Source organism: Kalmanozyma brasiliensis, assembly GCF_000497045.1.
Source record: "Kalmanozyma brasiliensis GHG001 unplaced genomic scaffold PSEUBRA_SCAF12, whole genome shotgun sequence".
Taxonomy (NCBI): domain Eukaryota; kingdom Fungi; phylum Basidiomycota; class Ustilaginomycetes; order Ustilaginales; genus Kalmanozyma; species Kalmanozyma brasiliensis.
In genome coordinates this window covers 203,708-215,945 of record NW_015961951.1, presented here as the reverse complement: position 1 = coordinate 215,945, position 12,238 = coordinate 203,708, and the positions used below count along the sequence as shown (strand labels likewise).

At 59.7% G+C, this 12,238-nt stretch overlaps 4 protein-coding genes across 4 annotated transcripts; 1 reads left to right on the top strand and 3 right to left on the bottom strand.

Moving 5' to 3' along the window:
• Window positions 1-2,299: 2,299 nt before the first annotated feature.
• On the top strand, window positions 2,300-6,529 carry PSEUBRA_001115 (Protein kinase domain protein; the record flags this gene model as incomplete). The annotated part of the gene is made up of 1 exon (XM_016434420.1): window positions 2,300-6,529. The coding sequence occupies one exon, from the start codon at window positions 2,300-2,302 to the stop codon at window positions 6,527-6,529; it is 4,230 nt and encodes a 1,409-aa protein (XP_016294155.1).
• Window positions 6,530-6,800: 271 nt separating this feature from the next.
• On the bottom strand, window positions 6,801-7,412 carry PSEUBRA_001114 (Thioredoxin-like fold; the record flags this gene model as incomplete). The annotated part of the gene is made up of 1 exon (XM_016434396.1): window positions 6,801-7,412. One exon carries the CDS (start codon window positions 7,410-7,412, stop codon window positions 6,801-6,803), a length of 612 nt encoding a protein of 203 aa, XP_016294154.1.
• A 904-nt stretch (window positions 7,413-8,316) lies between these two features.
• On the bottom strand, window positions 8,317-10,359 carry PSEUBRA_001113 (Aminotransferase, class I/classII; the record flags this gene model as incomplete). The annotated part of the gene is made up of 1 exon (XM_016434404.1): window positions 8,317-10,359. One exon carries the CDS (start codon window positions 10,357-10,359, stop codon window positions 8,317-8,319), a length of 2,043 nt encoding a protein of 680 aa, XP_016294153.1.
• A 1,030-nt stretch (window positions 10,360-11,389) lies between these two features.
• Window positions 11,390-11,902, bottom strand: PSEUBRA_001112 (Primosome PriB/single-strand DNA-binding; the record flags this gene model as incomplete). The annotated part of the gene is made up of 2 exons (XM_016434413.1): window positions 11,390-11,436; window positions 11,518-11,902. The coding sequence occupies 2 exons, from the start codon at window positions 11,900-11,902 to the stop codon at window positions 11,390-11,392; spliced, it is 432 nt and encodes a 143-aa protein (XP_016294152.1).
• Between the last annotated feature and the right edge of the window lie 336 nt (window positions 11,903-12,238).

Sequence of the window (12,238 nt, the reverse complement as noted above, 5' to 3'; positions counted from 1 at the left end):
ATTGATCCTGCCTCTGTCGATCGGATCATCGCTCACAAAGGAGACAACGGAGGTGTGTCTCAATCATCCAAGACACCCCTTCTTGGGGTCTGCAAAGTGCTCCCTGGAAAATTAAAGTTTAAAAACAGCGCAAGAACGCAATCAAGCTGCTAAGCGAAGGAAACGACACACTGAACACGCGCTGGTTTGATCGACATGATGATGATGTGGAAACAGTGCCAAAATCAGGGCCCAGGCAGCCCGCCTCAAGGTGGCTCACCGCTTGCACCCTCGCTTGTCCGACGCGGTGTCTCAGGTTTGGAAGAGCATTTGGTCCCGCTTCGCGCTGCTTGCAAGCCTCTTTGTTTGCTGTCTGAGACTCTCCCCCGGGAATGGAATCAGTCGGCCCCCAACCAATCCATCATTGTCCTCACGAGGGCACACGAATACGCAGAAGCATTAATAGGGCCTGTGACAACTGCACGGAGCAAGATCCCGCACATGCTGCTGCAAGGACCAAGCCGAGAGCAAGCGATCAGCGCTCTGCAGCAATTTCGCGAGTCGACGAAGAAGAATGCGCGAGCGGAACGGCACGCCCGAAATGACGCCCCGCACAACACGCTCGCTCGCTTTTTGCCCATCCTCGCCCAGTCTGCATCCATGCTCGGTCCATCCAAGAGACTCACGCTTGACGATGATGTTGCGCGTTTAAGCATATGCTCCGTCTGGGGCGTGGGAAGGAAAGCGTGCAACGTCGGATGCACCGACTTTTCTATCGACCTTGCAAGGCCAGCAGCGGGAGTGCCGTTGCTCAACGCGGTTGACATGTTTCAGCATAGCAACGACAGCAACGCATCGGTCTCATTCAAGGCATTCTTCCGTTCATCTTCCATCCTGAGCCTGTTCTTGATCAACCAGTGCTGCTTAATCGGTCAGTCTAGCCCTCTCTGATGCCAGCAACCACATCGACGACCTCTTGGCCGTGGCCAACACCGACAACGACTCCAATCTTATTTTTTAAATCATAAAAAGAGCAATTGCTTTCACCGAGGCTGCTGCTGGCTCCGTCTGAGTCTCTTGTTGCTTCCTTTTTCCGCCTTGGTCTTGACTGTCGCGGCCCTTTGAACGTTTAATTTTCTTTCCAAGTCCGAACAGATTCCTTCACGCCCACCGCGCGCCCGCTCCAAAAGCCAGCCAGCCGGGCAGCTCGCAGCCAGCACAGCACATCACCCACACACACATGCAACACGCCCGCTCGCCCGCTCGCCCAGTTGACTCGCTCAGCCCTTCTCCGACTGCCAACGGACACTCAATTTGGACCCGCGCTTTTCCCATTTCACACACACGCAACACACACACACACACACACGCTGGCTTGCCGCGCTGCACATTTTGGAGAAATCCCCTCTCTCTCTCTGCTTGACCTCGCTCCCTCCCTTCGCCTCCCTCCTCACCTCCTCATACCATCTCCCTTTCTTTCATTCATAGCGATACCCGCATCGCTTCGTCGTATTCATCAGACTCGCTAGCTCTCTATAGCCCGCAGTCACGGCGCCCATCACGACTCGACAGCACACGACTTGGAACCGACTTGCCATCGTCCATCACGTCCACCTTCTCCTCGCCCTCAGGCCTTTTCTCACCTTCGTTCATCATTTGCTCCCTTGCAACTCGTTTCTGCACGCTTTGTCTCCTGCTTCTGTCGGCCTTCGTCCATAGCTCGTCCTTTCGCATCGGATCAGCATCAGTTTACTCGCATTCGGATCACCATTCACCTTACTACGAGCCTTCTTTCGCCAGGACTTCGTTCGACACCACTTCGACGTATACAATCTTCCGGACCTGCACTTTTGCATCTCTGCAGCAACCAGCGACAAGCTCGCCAACTGATTCGTGAGCCCTCTCGCGTGCTCTCACCAAGCAACGCGCATACATCTTCATCTACCGCACCGTAGCTTTCCATCGCACCTCAAGCATTGCTCAGTGCAATCGCGAGCTCGTTGCATAGACAGCGGTCATTCGAGCCATCCGCACGGACCCAGACACACCCGCCAGTCCTAGCAACATGTCGACACATTCACATCAACCCTCACCGCCCGCCTCGCCAGGCTCGAGCGCCAGCCATCATCGCGCCGATACGGTCCCATCTGGCGCATACGAGACCAACTCGATGCGTTCGCCTGGCTACCCTTCCCCGCCTGCATCGCCTCCGCACATCGTGCACGACGACGAGACGCCCCGCAAAGTCTCTAACCCCGGCAGCGCCGCGAGCTCGTCGCGCGCCAGCTATGTTCCTCAGCCTGCCACCGGATATGCGAGCATGGCCAGCGCCGGTGCTGCCATGCTTCCGCCTTCCGTCTCGTCCTCAGGCGCTTTTGCACAACATCCGCCTAGCAAGCTGGCGACAGGCGGTCAGTCTCACTCCCACAGACCCGTCTCGGCCATGCCCACTCCCACCGAACACACCACCTCTGCCTCGCGGAGTGCGGCCACTGCTGCTGATGGCGCTTCCAACGTCTTTGCGAGCATGAATGCCAACTACGCCGAGCGAAGAGCGAGCGCCCACCCCACCATGTCCACCAGTCACAATGGCTCTTCGGCCCCTCCAGCGGCTCCCATCGATCCCACCACCAGCCAAGCCATCTCGTCGGGCATTCCCATCACTTCTCCCGCTGCCCTCTCTTACTTTGCCGCTCATCCGCGTCGCCAGCAGGTTCACTTTGGCAACTATCTCTTGCTCCAGACCCTTGGCGAGGGCGAGTTCGGCAAAGTCAAGCTCGGTGTTCACAAGGAGTGGGGTGAGGAGGTCGCCGTCAAGCTCATCAAGCGCGACAAGGTCGCCGGCGACACGGCGGCTCCCCTCAACCTCGACGACGCTGCCAATAAGGACCCAGCCAAGATGACCAAGGTCGAGCGCGAGATCCAAGTCCTCAAAGACGTGCGTCATCCCAACATAGTTCGTCTCTACGAAGTCATCGAATCGGATCGGTACATCGGTATCGTCCTCGAGTATGCCTCGGGAGGCGAGCTCTTTGACCACATCCTTGCGCACAAGTACCTCAAAGAAGAACATGCCTGCCGTCTCTTTGCTCAGCTCATCTCGGGTGTCTCGTACCTCCACCAGAAGAACATTGTCCATCGCGATCTCAAGCTCGAGAATCTGCTCCTGGACCGCAATCGCAACGTCATCATCACCGACTTTGGCTTTGCCAACAACTTTGCTGACAAGCGCGACGACCTCATGGCTACCAGTTGTGGCTCTCCTTGCTACGCTGCTCCCGAGCTCGTCGTCCAGGACGGTCTCTATGCAGGATCGGCCGTCGACGTTTGGTCGTGCGGAGTGATCCTCTACGCCATGCTGGCCGGTTATTTGCCCTTTGACGACGACCCGGCCAACCCGGATGGGGACAACATCAACTTGCTCTACAAGTACATCCTCGCGACGCCTCTGTCGTTCCCCGAGTACATTACCGCCCAGCCACGCGACCTGCTTTCCAAGATGCTCGTCCCTGACCCGACGCACCGTGCTACGTTGGAGCAGGTGATGCAGCACAGCTGGCTCCGAAACTACCGCGAGCTCTTCAAGTTCTCGGTCGACGATCTCGAGCGCGCTGCCATGGAGCAGCAGACCAAGAAGCGCCAGATGTACCGCCAACAGATGATGTATCAGCAGCAGCTCCAAGAGCAGCAGCGTCGCCAGCACCTCGAGCGCAGCCAGTCGGTTCGTCAGAACGTCTCGCATCTTCCCGTGGGCTCCGCTTACACCACCAACACCGCCGTTCCTGCGGGCAATGCCGCTCATCGACAGACGCTGCCCATCAGTGCCACCGTTCCCGATCGCCTCTACGAGCCCGTCGGCAGCGCGAGCCGCGGCGTCGACGCAAGCGCGAATGCTTCCAGGATTCAAGCGCCCACCATGCATACACCCGCCCCGACCGCTGCTGCTAACATGCCACGCGCCACTACGCACAGCGACGTTGCCAGCGTCGGCGGCGCCGCGTCGCTTGCGGACCCGGTGGCAGTGCTCGGCGATGCTCGTGGCGAGCCTCGCACTCGGCTCGACGACGGCGCCAGCGCTGCCATCCCTGCCTCTCACGAGGCCGCCGGGGAGCGCGTCCCGGCAGCTCAAAAGGTGCAGCGACACACGATCCAGCTCGAATACAGCGGCGACGATCGCTCGCGTACCGATGCTGCATCGCCTCCAGGCTCTCGTCAGACCTCGCAAACGCAACGCAAGGTCAGCGCCACCGAGAGCGAACGGGCCAAGGCTGCCGCCGACAAGCTGGCTGCCGCTGCCGTGCCGCCTTCGGTCCTCCAGCCAGCGCCGATCAACGTCCCGGCCACCCCCGCCGTCGTTCCCGAGAGCGAAAAGGTCATCACCAGCAAAGCCGAGGTGCAAAGCCGGGGCCCTGCGGACATGATGCGTTCGGTGTCGGGCAGCTCGGCATCGCGCGTGTCGGTCCCGCCAGCCATCCTCGAGCAGGAGGCGACCGCAGCGCCTTTGAGCAATGGCATCCCGCCGCCGAGCTCGCGTGCAAGCATGCGCATTCCCAGTTCCGCCAGCTCCAACAGCCGACAGCACGCGGACGGCGTCAGCAGCAGCGTCGGACACGGCGCTCGTGTGCCATCGAGCGCCAGCCAGCGCATCGTTTCGAGCCCGAGCGCTTCGGTCGATTCGGTAGGCTTCCCCTTGGCCGACAAGGGTCGTCCCGTCCCTTCCTCGGAGGCCAGTCGAAGCAGTCACCGCACTAGCGCTGCGGCCGTGGCTGACACTGGTGCAGCGAGCCAACCTCCCTCGGCCACTCGACCCGTCCACACCGACAAGGCTTCCGGTACATCGGCACGACACCGCAAGGGCATGTCGACGGACAAGTTTTTCCTCTCGAGACTTTTGAGCTCCAATGGATCCAATTCTTCTGACGTCAGCAACGAGAAGGCCGCTGCCAACGGCACTGAGGCTTCTGCCAACAGGAGCAAGAGGAACAGCGTTTCGCGTCAGGCCCTGGAACGTGCGCCCAGCTCCAGCGCTGATGCCAGGGCTAGCCGCCGCAAGGCCATGAGCCTCGTCGTGGGTCGCCCCGAGTCGTCGGCCTCTGCAGACCGTACCAGCGCGCTTGCGTCCAAAATGCCAGCCTCGGCTACGGAAGCCTCGTTCCCGTCGCAGCCCAGCTCTCGCAGGAAGGACGAGGCACAGCGCTCAAGCGAGCAGAAGCCGCAGCGCAGGGAGTCCGTACGCGGCAACCAGAGCTCCTCTTCGCGACGTCCTCAGCCTCTTCAACCGTCGACACAACAACAACAGCAGCAGAGCCACGATGCTGCCACGATTGCCAGCAACTCGACGGTGGGCCCCTCGAGCAATGCGGCCAAGAAGGTCATGGACTGGTTCCGCAAGAAGAGCCTCTCGCGCGGCACTTTCACCGAGCAGCCTCCTCTTGGTCCCTTCGAGAGGTCGCCTACCTCTTCGCAGATCAGCGGTGCTGGTCCCCGAACGCCCTCAGTCATTGTCACGGGCGCTCCTAACGGCACCAGTCGTCACGCCGAGGCGCAGACCGGCAGTGGCGAAGGCGTCAGTGGTGCCGCTTCTTCCGTCCCTTCGTCTCGATCCACCTCGGGCACGCACAGCGAGACCAGCGAGGCTACCGAGGTGACGCAGTTGACCAACATGAGCGAAGCATCTCACGCAGAGAGCGAGGGTCTCAAGTCGAGCGCCTCGACGGTGCAGCAGCAGGCGACGCCCAAGGCCTCGCTTTCGGCTGTGTCGAACGGCAGCAACGCTTCCGGCATGGAAGCTCCGACGGTCCCGACGTCTGCTAGCGCTGCCCCTCAGAGACAGCCGTCGCAGCGATCGCGAGCTGTGACCGGCAAAACGGCCACATTGGCCTCTACTGCCGTCGCCACCACGCCTGCTCCCTTCAACGAGGCCCGCCTGCGCTACCACCTCGGTGCCGTCGACCAATCCGCCCTCACCTCGCGCTCACCCGACGACGTCCTCAAGGAAGTCTACCGGGTGCTGTACGAGATGGGCATCGACATGCGCAAGGAGAAGGACGAGGATTTCAAGCTCGAGTGCATCCGTCGCAAGCGCGCCAAGACGCTCATGAGCGCTACGCACAACATTGGCATGAGCATTCGCAGCTCTGTCTTCCCGCCCACACAAGCCGATGTCGAGCGATCCTCGCGCATGAGCCACCGCGAGTCCCTGACGCCGAGTGCGAGCGGATCGCTGCGCAGCTTCCTCAAGCGCAGTTCGCTTCAGCCTGGCGTTACGAGTCCGAGGATGACCGCTTCGGGTCTGCCTAGCTCGTCAACGGTGGCTAGCAACCTGAACGTGGTTGTGCAGGACGAGAACCAGCCGCCACCGCTGTACGGCGATGCATCGGTGGATGGCGGCCAGGAGATTCGTTTCTCGGTCGAGGTGACGCGCATCAAGAACCTTCCCGGGTTGTACAGCCTCGACATCCGCCGGATGAAGGGCAATCTGTGGGCATACAAGTTCGTCTACCAGGCCTTGTTGGATCGGTGTCAGCTGGGAAGCGCCGTTGCGGCCTAAACTTACTTTATACGCTGGTCGTTTTGCATACCCAACCACTCTCTTTATTGAATACACGATTTGATTAGCAGACGGCAGTGCGAGCGAGGGCGACAAATGACAAAGAGATGTGCGATACACGATGATACGACGGGACCTGAGCTACACGGCAATACAAGAGGACATGAGATGCAAAGCTGCGAGATTGCGAACGAGGGAAGAACAGCTGCGAACGGGTCAAGCGACGGAAGCGGGGGAGAGTAGCAACCTCATCGAACTGGGGTTGGAACGATCAACAAACCACACATCCACCACCATCCTTCTCCCTCCCCTTCTCCTCCTCCGCCTCCCTCTTCAGCCGCTCCAACATCTCCTTAACCCCCTCCACATCCGTGGCAGCGACCCCTTCGTCCCAATTAACGACCAGGGGGCCATCTTTGATCTTGGGCATTCCGCCACCTTTTTCGTCAGCTAGATGTTTCTTCAATGCCAATTTCCTCCTTTCGTGCTCTCTCAGATCGAATCCGCTTGCTGTATACCTCGCCTTTTCCTCTCCCAGGGGTGAGGTTGGGGAGGGATCGGAGACGAGGTAGTCGACGATGCTGCGCATCTGATCCGGTGTTGGGGGGTTGGTTTTGCGATCGACGATTTCGAGCTGAATCAGGGGCGATCGGGGTGGGTCCGAGGCTGCAGCGCGGAGGTAGGCGTTGACATCCGCTCCACCACCGTTCGCTTCGACAATGCACGATTCTCCATTCGACGCTGACGAGGGCGTGGGTCGATGCGGGTTGGTTTGCGCGGCGTTGTACGCTGTTAGGAGTTGAAGCACTTGTTTCGAGGCCGAGGAGGAGGGGTCGTGAAAGAGGGTGACGACGCTAGGGCTTTTGTGGTATCGAAACGACATGGCTGCGCGAAGTTCTGGAGTGGGCCAGCGTGCAGTTGATGCTCCCAGCGGTCTTGGGTCGATAGATGGTGGGCGGTGTCGAAGGTGTGAGTCAACGTCGAAACACCAAGGGTGGATGTGGAGGCTCAGTTGGCACATTTTACCCGAAAGCCACCGGCTAAATGCACGTCACGAGACGGAGAGAAACCTTTCGTTTCCTAGGCACGGTGTTGTTGTTGCCGGTCGTCGAGGGTGCGAACGACCTGTTCGATGCAGTGAAGCGATGGGGACAGCGCAAGGGTGCTGAGAGCTCGATCGAGCGTGGGGCTGCGACTGGACCGCGCAAACAGGTGTTGCGAGCTTGGCGAAAGCATCACGCGTGGGGTTGGCAAGACGGCACGCACACGCCTCGCATGCATCCGGAGCGCGAGACGTTCGACGGTTCGAGGCGCTCTCCTTTGGGTCCGCTCCAGCCAGGTCCGCCGAGCACTTGCGTTAGGCGCTCTCGAGCTGGCCCAATCCCCCCTTCCTATCTTCCCGCAGAAACGCTCCATACGAGTCGCAATGCCGCATCAAAGATCGATGCGCCGTCCAACCCACTCAAGCCAGTCTCAGGCTGACTTGCGCCCCCGCAGTGCGTCATGCACATTGCCTCACGTGCCCTTCGTAACGAGACGCCATACGAACGAAATGACCCATTGGCCGAACGTCTCACACCCAATCACCACCGCCACCGTCCAAACCGTCTCCTCAACAACACGACGACACGCTTCTGCCGCAGCTTGAGATGGGGCTGCGCTCAAACAATCCGCACTTGTGAAAGGAACGTGTAGGAGGTGTAGGAACTTGCATTTCGTTCGTACACAAGGGGGAAAGGGGGAAAAGGATCAATCAGATGCGAACTCTGATCGAATGGCAGCCAGATTTAGGCAGCAACACCAACAGCGCGGGCAGCAGAGCCATCGACGCCGGCAAAACCGTTAGCTCGCACGTCGGCCTTGAGCTCCTGCAAACCGAGCAGCTTGTCGGTCCACAGGGGGCTCTCACGCTGCTCGCTGGCCTTGAAGAGGTCAGCCAGCACATCGCCCTCCGGAGCGGCACGCAGGTCGGCAACCGTGCGCAGACCCAATTCCTTCCAAATCTCCGTCAGCGCATAGACCAGGTGATCGACATCCGCCGACGTGTGACCGGGCGTAGGCGTCACACGCAACCTCTCCAACCCCCGAGCAACGGTCGGGAAGTTGATCGGCTGAACATAGCATCCGAACTCCTCCAGTAGCATGTCCGATGCCGCCTTGGCCTTGGATGCGTCACCGACGAGGACGGGGACAATGTGACTCGGATTGTGCTGCAGAGGAATGCCAGCAGCGATGAGTTTGTCCTTGGTCTCCCGCGTACGGATCTGTTGGAGGATGCGAGAGTCGTTGGACTCCATCAGAACTTCGATGGCCTTGTTGGCTCCCGTAAGCACGGCCGGAGGGAGGGTGGTGGAGAAGATAAACTGAGGAGCAAAGCAACGAATGAGATCGACGAAACGGTTCGAACCGGCGATGTAACCGCCGACGTTGCCGTAGGCTTTGCCGAGGGTGCCGGTGATGATGTCGATGCGGTCCATGAGGGTGCCCTTGAGCAGACCGGGCTTGTGACCCTGAGCGACCTGGACGTCCCAATCGAGATGCTCGGCGACACCAGCACCGCGCGGACCGTACATGCCAACGGCGTGGACTTCATCGAGGAACGTGATGGCGCCGTACTTTTCGGCCAGCTCAATGGTCTTTTCGATCGGCCCGACGGTTCCGCACATGGAGTAAACCGACTCGAAGGCGATGAGCTTGGGCACGTCGACGGGGATGGCCTGCAGCTTGGCCTCGAGGTCAGCCATGTCGTTGTGCTTGTAGATGACCTTCTTGGCACCAGAGTGCTTGATGCCCTGGATCATGGAGGCGTGATTGCTCGAGTCGGAGAGGATGACGCAGTTGGGCAGCTTGGAGCCCAGGATGGTGAGCGTAGCGTCGTTGGCGGCGTAGCACGAGCCAAAGACGAGGGCAGCCTCCTTGCGGTGGAGCTGAGCGACGGTTTGCTCGATGGTCTCGACGTGACGGTTGTGGCCGGCAATGTTACGAGTGCCTCCAGCGCCAGCGCCGTACTTGTCGAGGGTGTCCTTCATGGCCTCGAGAACAGCGGGGTGGCGGCTCATGTTTTGGTAGTCGTTGGCGCACCAGACGGTGATCTCGTCGGCTTCGGCGGAAAGGTGACCCTTGGGAGCATTGCCGGCCAGACGATTGATGTTGTTGAAGTAACGGTAGGACTTGTCGGCATGCTTAGCCTGGAGCTGGTCGTGGTAGAACTTCTCGTAGTGGAAGCCAGGGCGGTTGTACGGCTCGGGGTCAGGGTGGACGCCGAGGCCGGAACCAGGGGTGCGGACCTGCTTGTTCTTGATGCTCTTCCTGCGCTGCTGCTGGGGCAGCGAGTCGTTGGCAGAAGCGGCGGCGGCGGCCTCGGCGAGCTTGCGGGCGTGAGGGCACTTCTCAGCAGCGGCCTGGTCGGCGAGGCTGATGCCTTCCTTGGCGTGGAGACGCTCAATGTCGTCGGGACGAGCCTCGGCAGCACGAGCAGCCTCGGAGCGCGAGACGTAAGAGCGGACCTGCTGAGCGGCGCCTCCGTTCATGTGACCGGAGAAGGGACAACCAGTAGGAGCGGCGGCGGCGGCGGCAGGGCGAGCGGCATGAGCGAAGAAGGAGCTGCCGGAAGCACCAAAGGTCGGAGTGAAGGTGTTGGCAGCAGCGTCAGCACCGGTCTGCTCGGCCTTGATGGCGAGGCTCTGGCTCATGACGGGGCACTGCTGAGCCTGCGAGATGAGTCGGCTGGGGGTGGTGGAGAGCTGTCGAAGCTGAGGCATGGGGACGCGGCCCATGAAGGGGCATGCCTGGCGAATCTGCCTGAGCGGGCAGAGGGTGCGGTCCATCATGATGATACGATGTCGCAGGTTGTAGAAGGTAGGATGGTGAGGGATGGAGTCTGCTGGAGTATAGCAGACACGCGAAGGCGGATGAGGAAGGGAAGTAAGGGTCTGTCCAATGTGATTGTTCAAGATGAGAGAAGCGTGGCGGCTTGGATTTACGATTCGCCGAGGTTAGTTGGGCAAAGCTTTCAGGGCGGCGACCGCGGTGAAAGGTGGGAATTTGCTCAGAAAGCCTGTTTGAAGTGTGCCTTTTCTTCTCAGCCAGGCTGTCAGAGACTCTTCTCAAGCTGGGGCAAACCCTTTCATTTCGGCAATCACAAAATCCACAGCAGAGCGCAGTGAAATTGAATCGAGGACCCTTGCAGCGTATCTTAGGCAAGCCGCCGCTTCCTTTTTTGGGACAGCGAGTCACGGGGCCGAGCTTTTCTAAGCGGCTGCTGCATCCACACTCTCTTTCAGCCCGCCCGAAGCCACCACACCTTCTCGCATCCCCATGGAAGGATCACGTTATGGTCGGCATAAATCGCAACGTGTAGATGAAATTGTGTGCTCTGCTCAATTTGGCGTCTAAGCGATCCGAGGAGGAAATGCAAGCTAAGAGAACGAGGCGGCAACCGTCGATCATCTTCATCCACGCTGCTGCTGATTTTGCCTGAGCTCTGATTGGCCCGCTCAGTTCGGACCGCACCTTTCGTACGAGGCGTTTTTTGGGTGTGGCTTCGAAGCGCGGTCTAACATCGTTGTGCGGGCGAAAACCCTCATATCAGCTCTGCTCATCAGTACCTTACATCACTTGCTCGAGCATCAAAGGTCAAATCACACACAAAAACCCTGGGAACAGACGCTGCAGATTCCAGCATGAACAGTTTCTTATGTGAGTGGTGACAGTGTAGCGTTTTCGCTTCGTAAGGGGAGCATTGGCTGGAGGGCCCGGGCCGATGGTGATGACCCTCGATTGGCCTTCAACCAGAGGATGTTCCGAGACGGACCGCAATCGAGGCGCTCTTTCCATGGATTCTGGGCACGGACGACCTGCTTAGGCCTCGCCAGCCTCCTTGGGCTTGGAGATGACCTGGATGCCGCCTGTGAAATCCAATGAGGCATGTCCCAAGACTGAGTCAGTGAATCGTCGCTCTTTCATCTCCTACGGTTAATGACACTTACGGTGCAGAGCCAACAGCGTCTCTCGTGCAGGCTGCTCTCCCTCAGCGGGGGTCCTCTCGATCCTGAACTCGGCGTCCACCAGCACGCGGTAGCCCTTCTTGATGTTCCTCATCCTGTCGACGCCGCGGTCGCCAAAAACGTAGAAGCGGTGGTAGGACGTGGTAGTGGGGGCGCGCTCTCCATCCTCTGCGGGTCCAGTGGGGGGATCGCTCGTGGCGACCGTGTATCGGACGTAGTCCTTGCCGTTCTTGGTCGACTTGAGTTCCGGGTCTGCCGCGAGACGGCCGAGCACCTGCATGCGAGCGAGATCGTTGCGGACCGCGGAGGTCGAGAGCGTGCGTGCTCCACGGAAGAGGGTTTGACGGGTCGAGTTGAGAGCCAACATTGTGTGTGATGTTCCTGAGTCCGTAGAGGGTATGGAGGATCGGTACCAAGAGTCGGATGGATCAGCGCCTTGGCAGATCAACACTTTAGAGCTCAGTTTGCTTCCCGCCACTGCGCGTGCACCCTTTGTGGGATTTCCAGGGTCAGTGCGAACCCAACGTCAAACGCGCGCCGGGCACTTCGACCTGCAATTTAACTTTTTCCCTCTGCAAGACGCGTCTTGCCCTTTCAGCTCTCGCACACGCTCAGCCTCAAACCCTTCAAAGCTGTCGTCCTTTGAGTAGCTGCATTGTGTATGTGTCTAAAGGGTAGGGCACAATGAGAGTGTGGTAGGCAA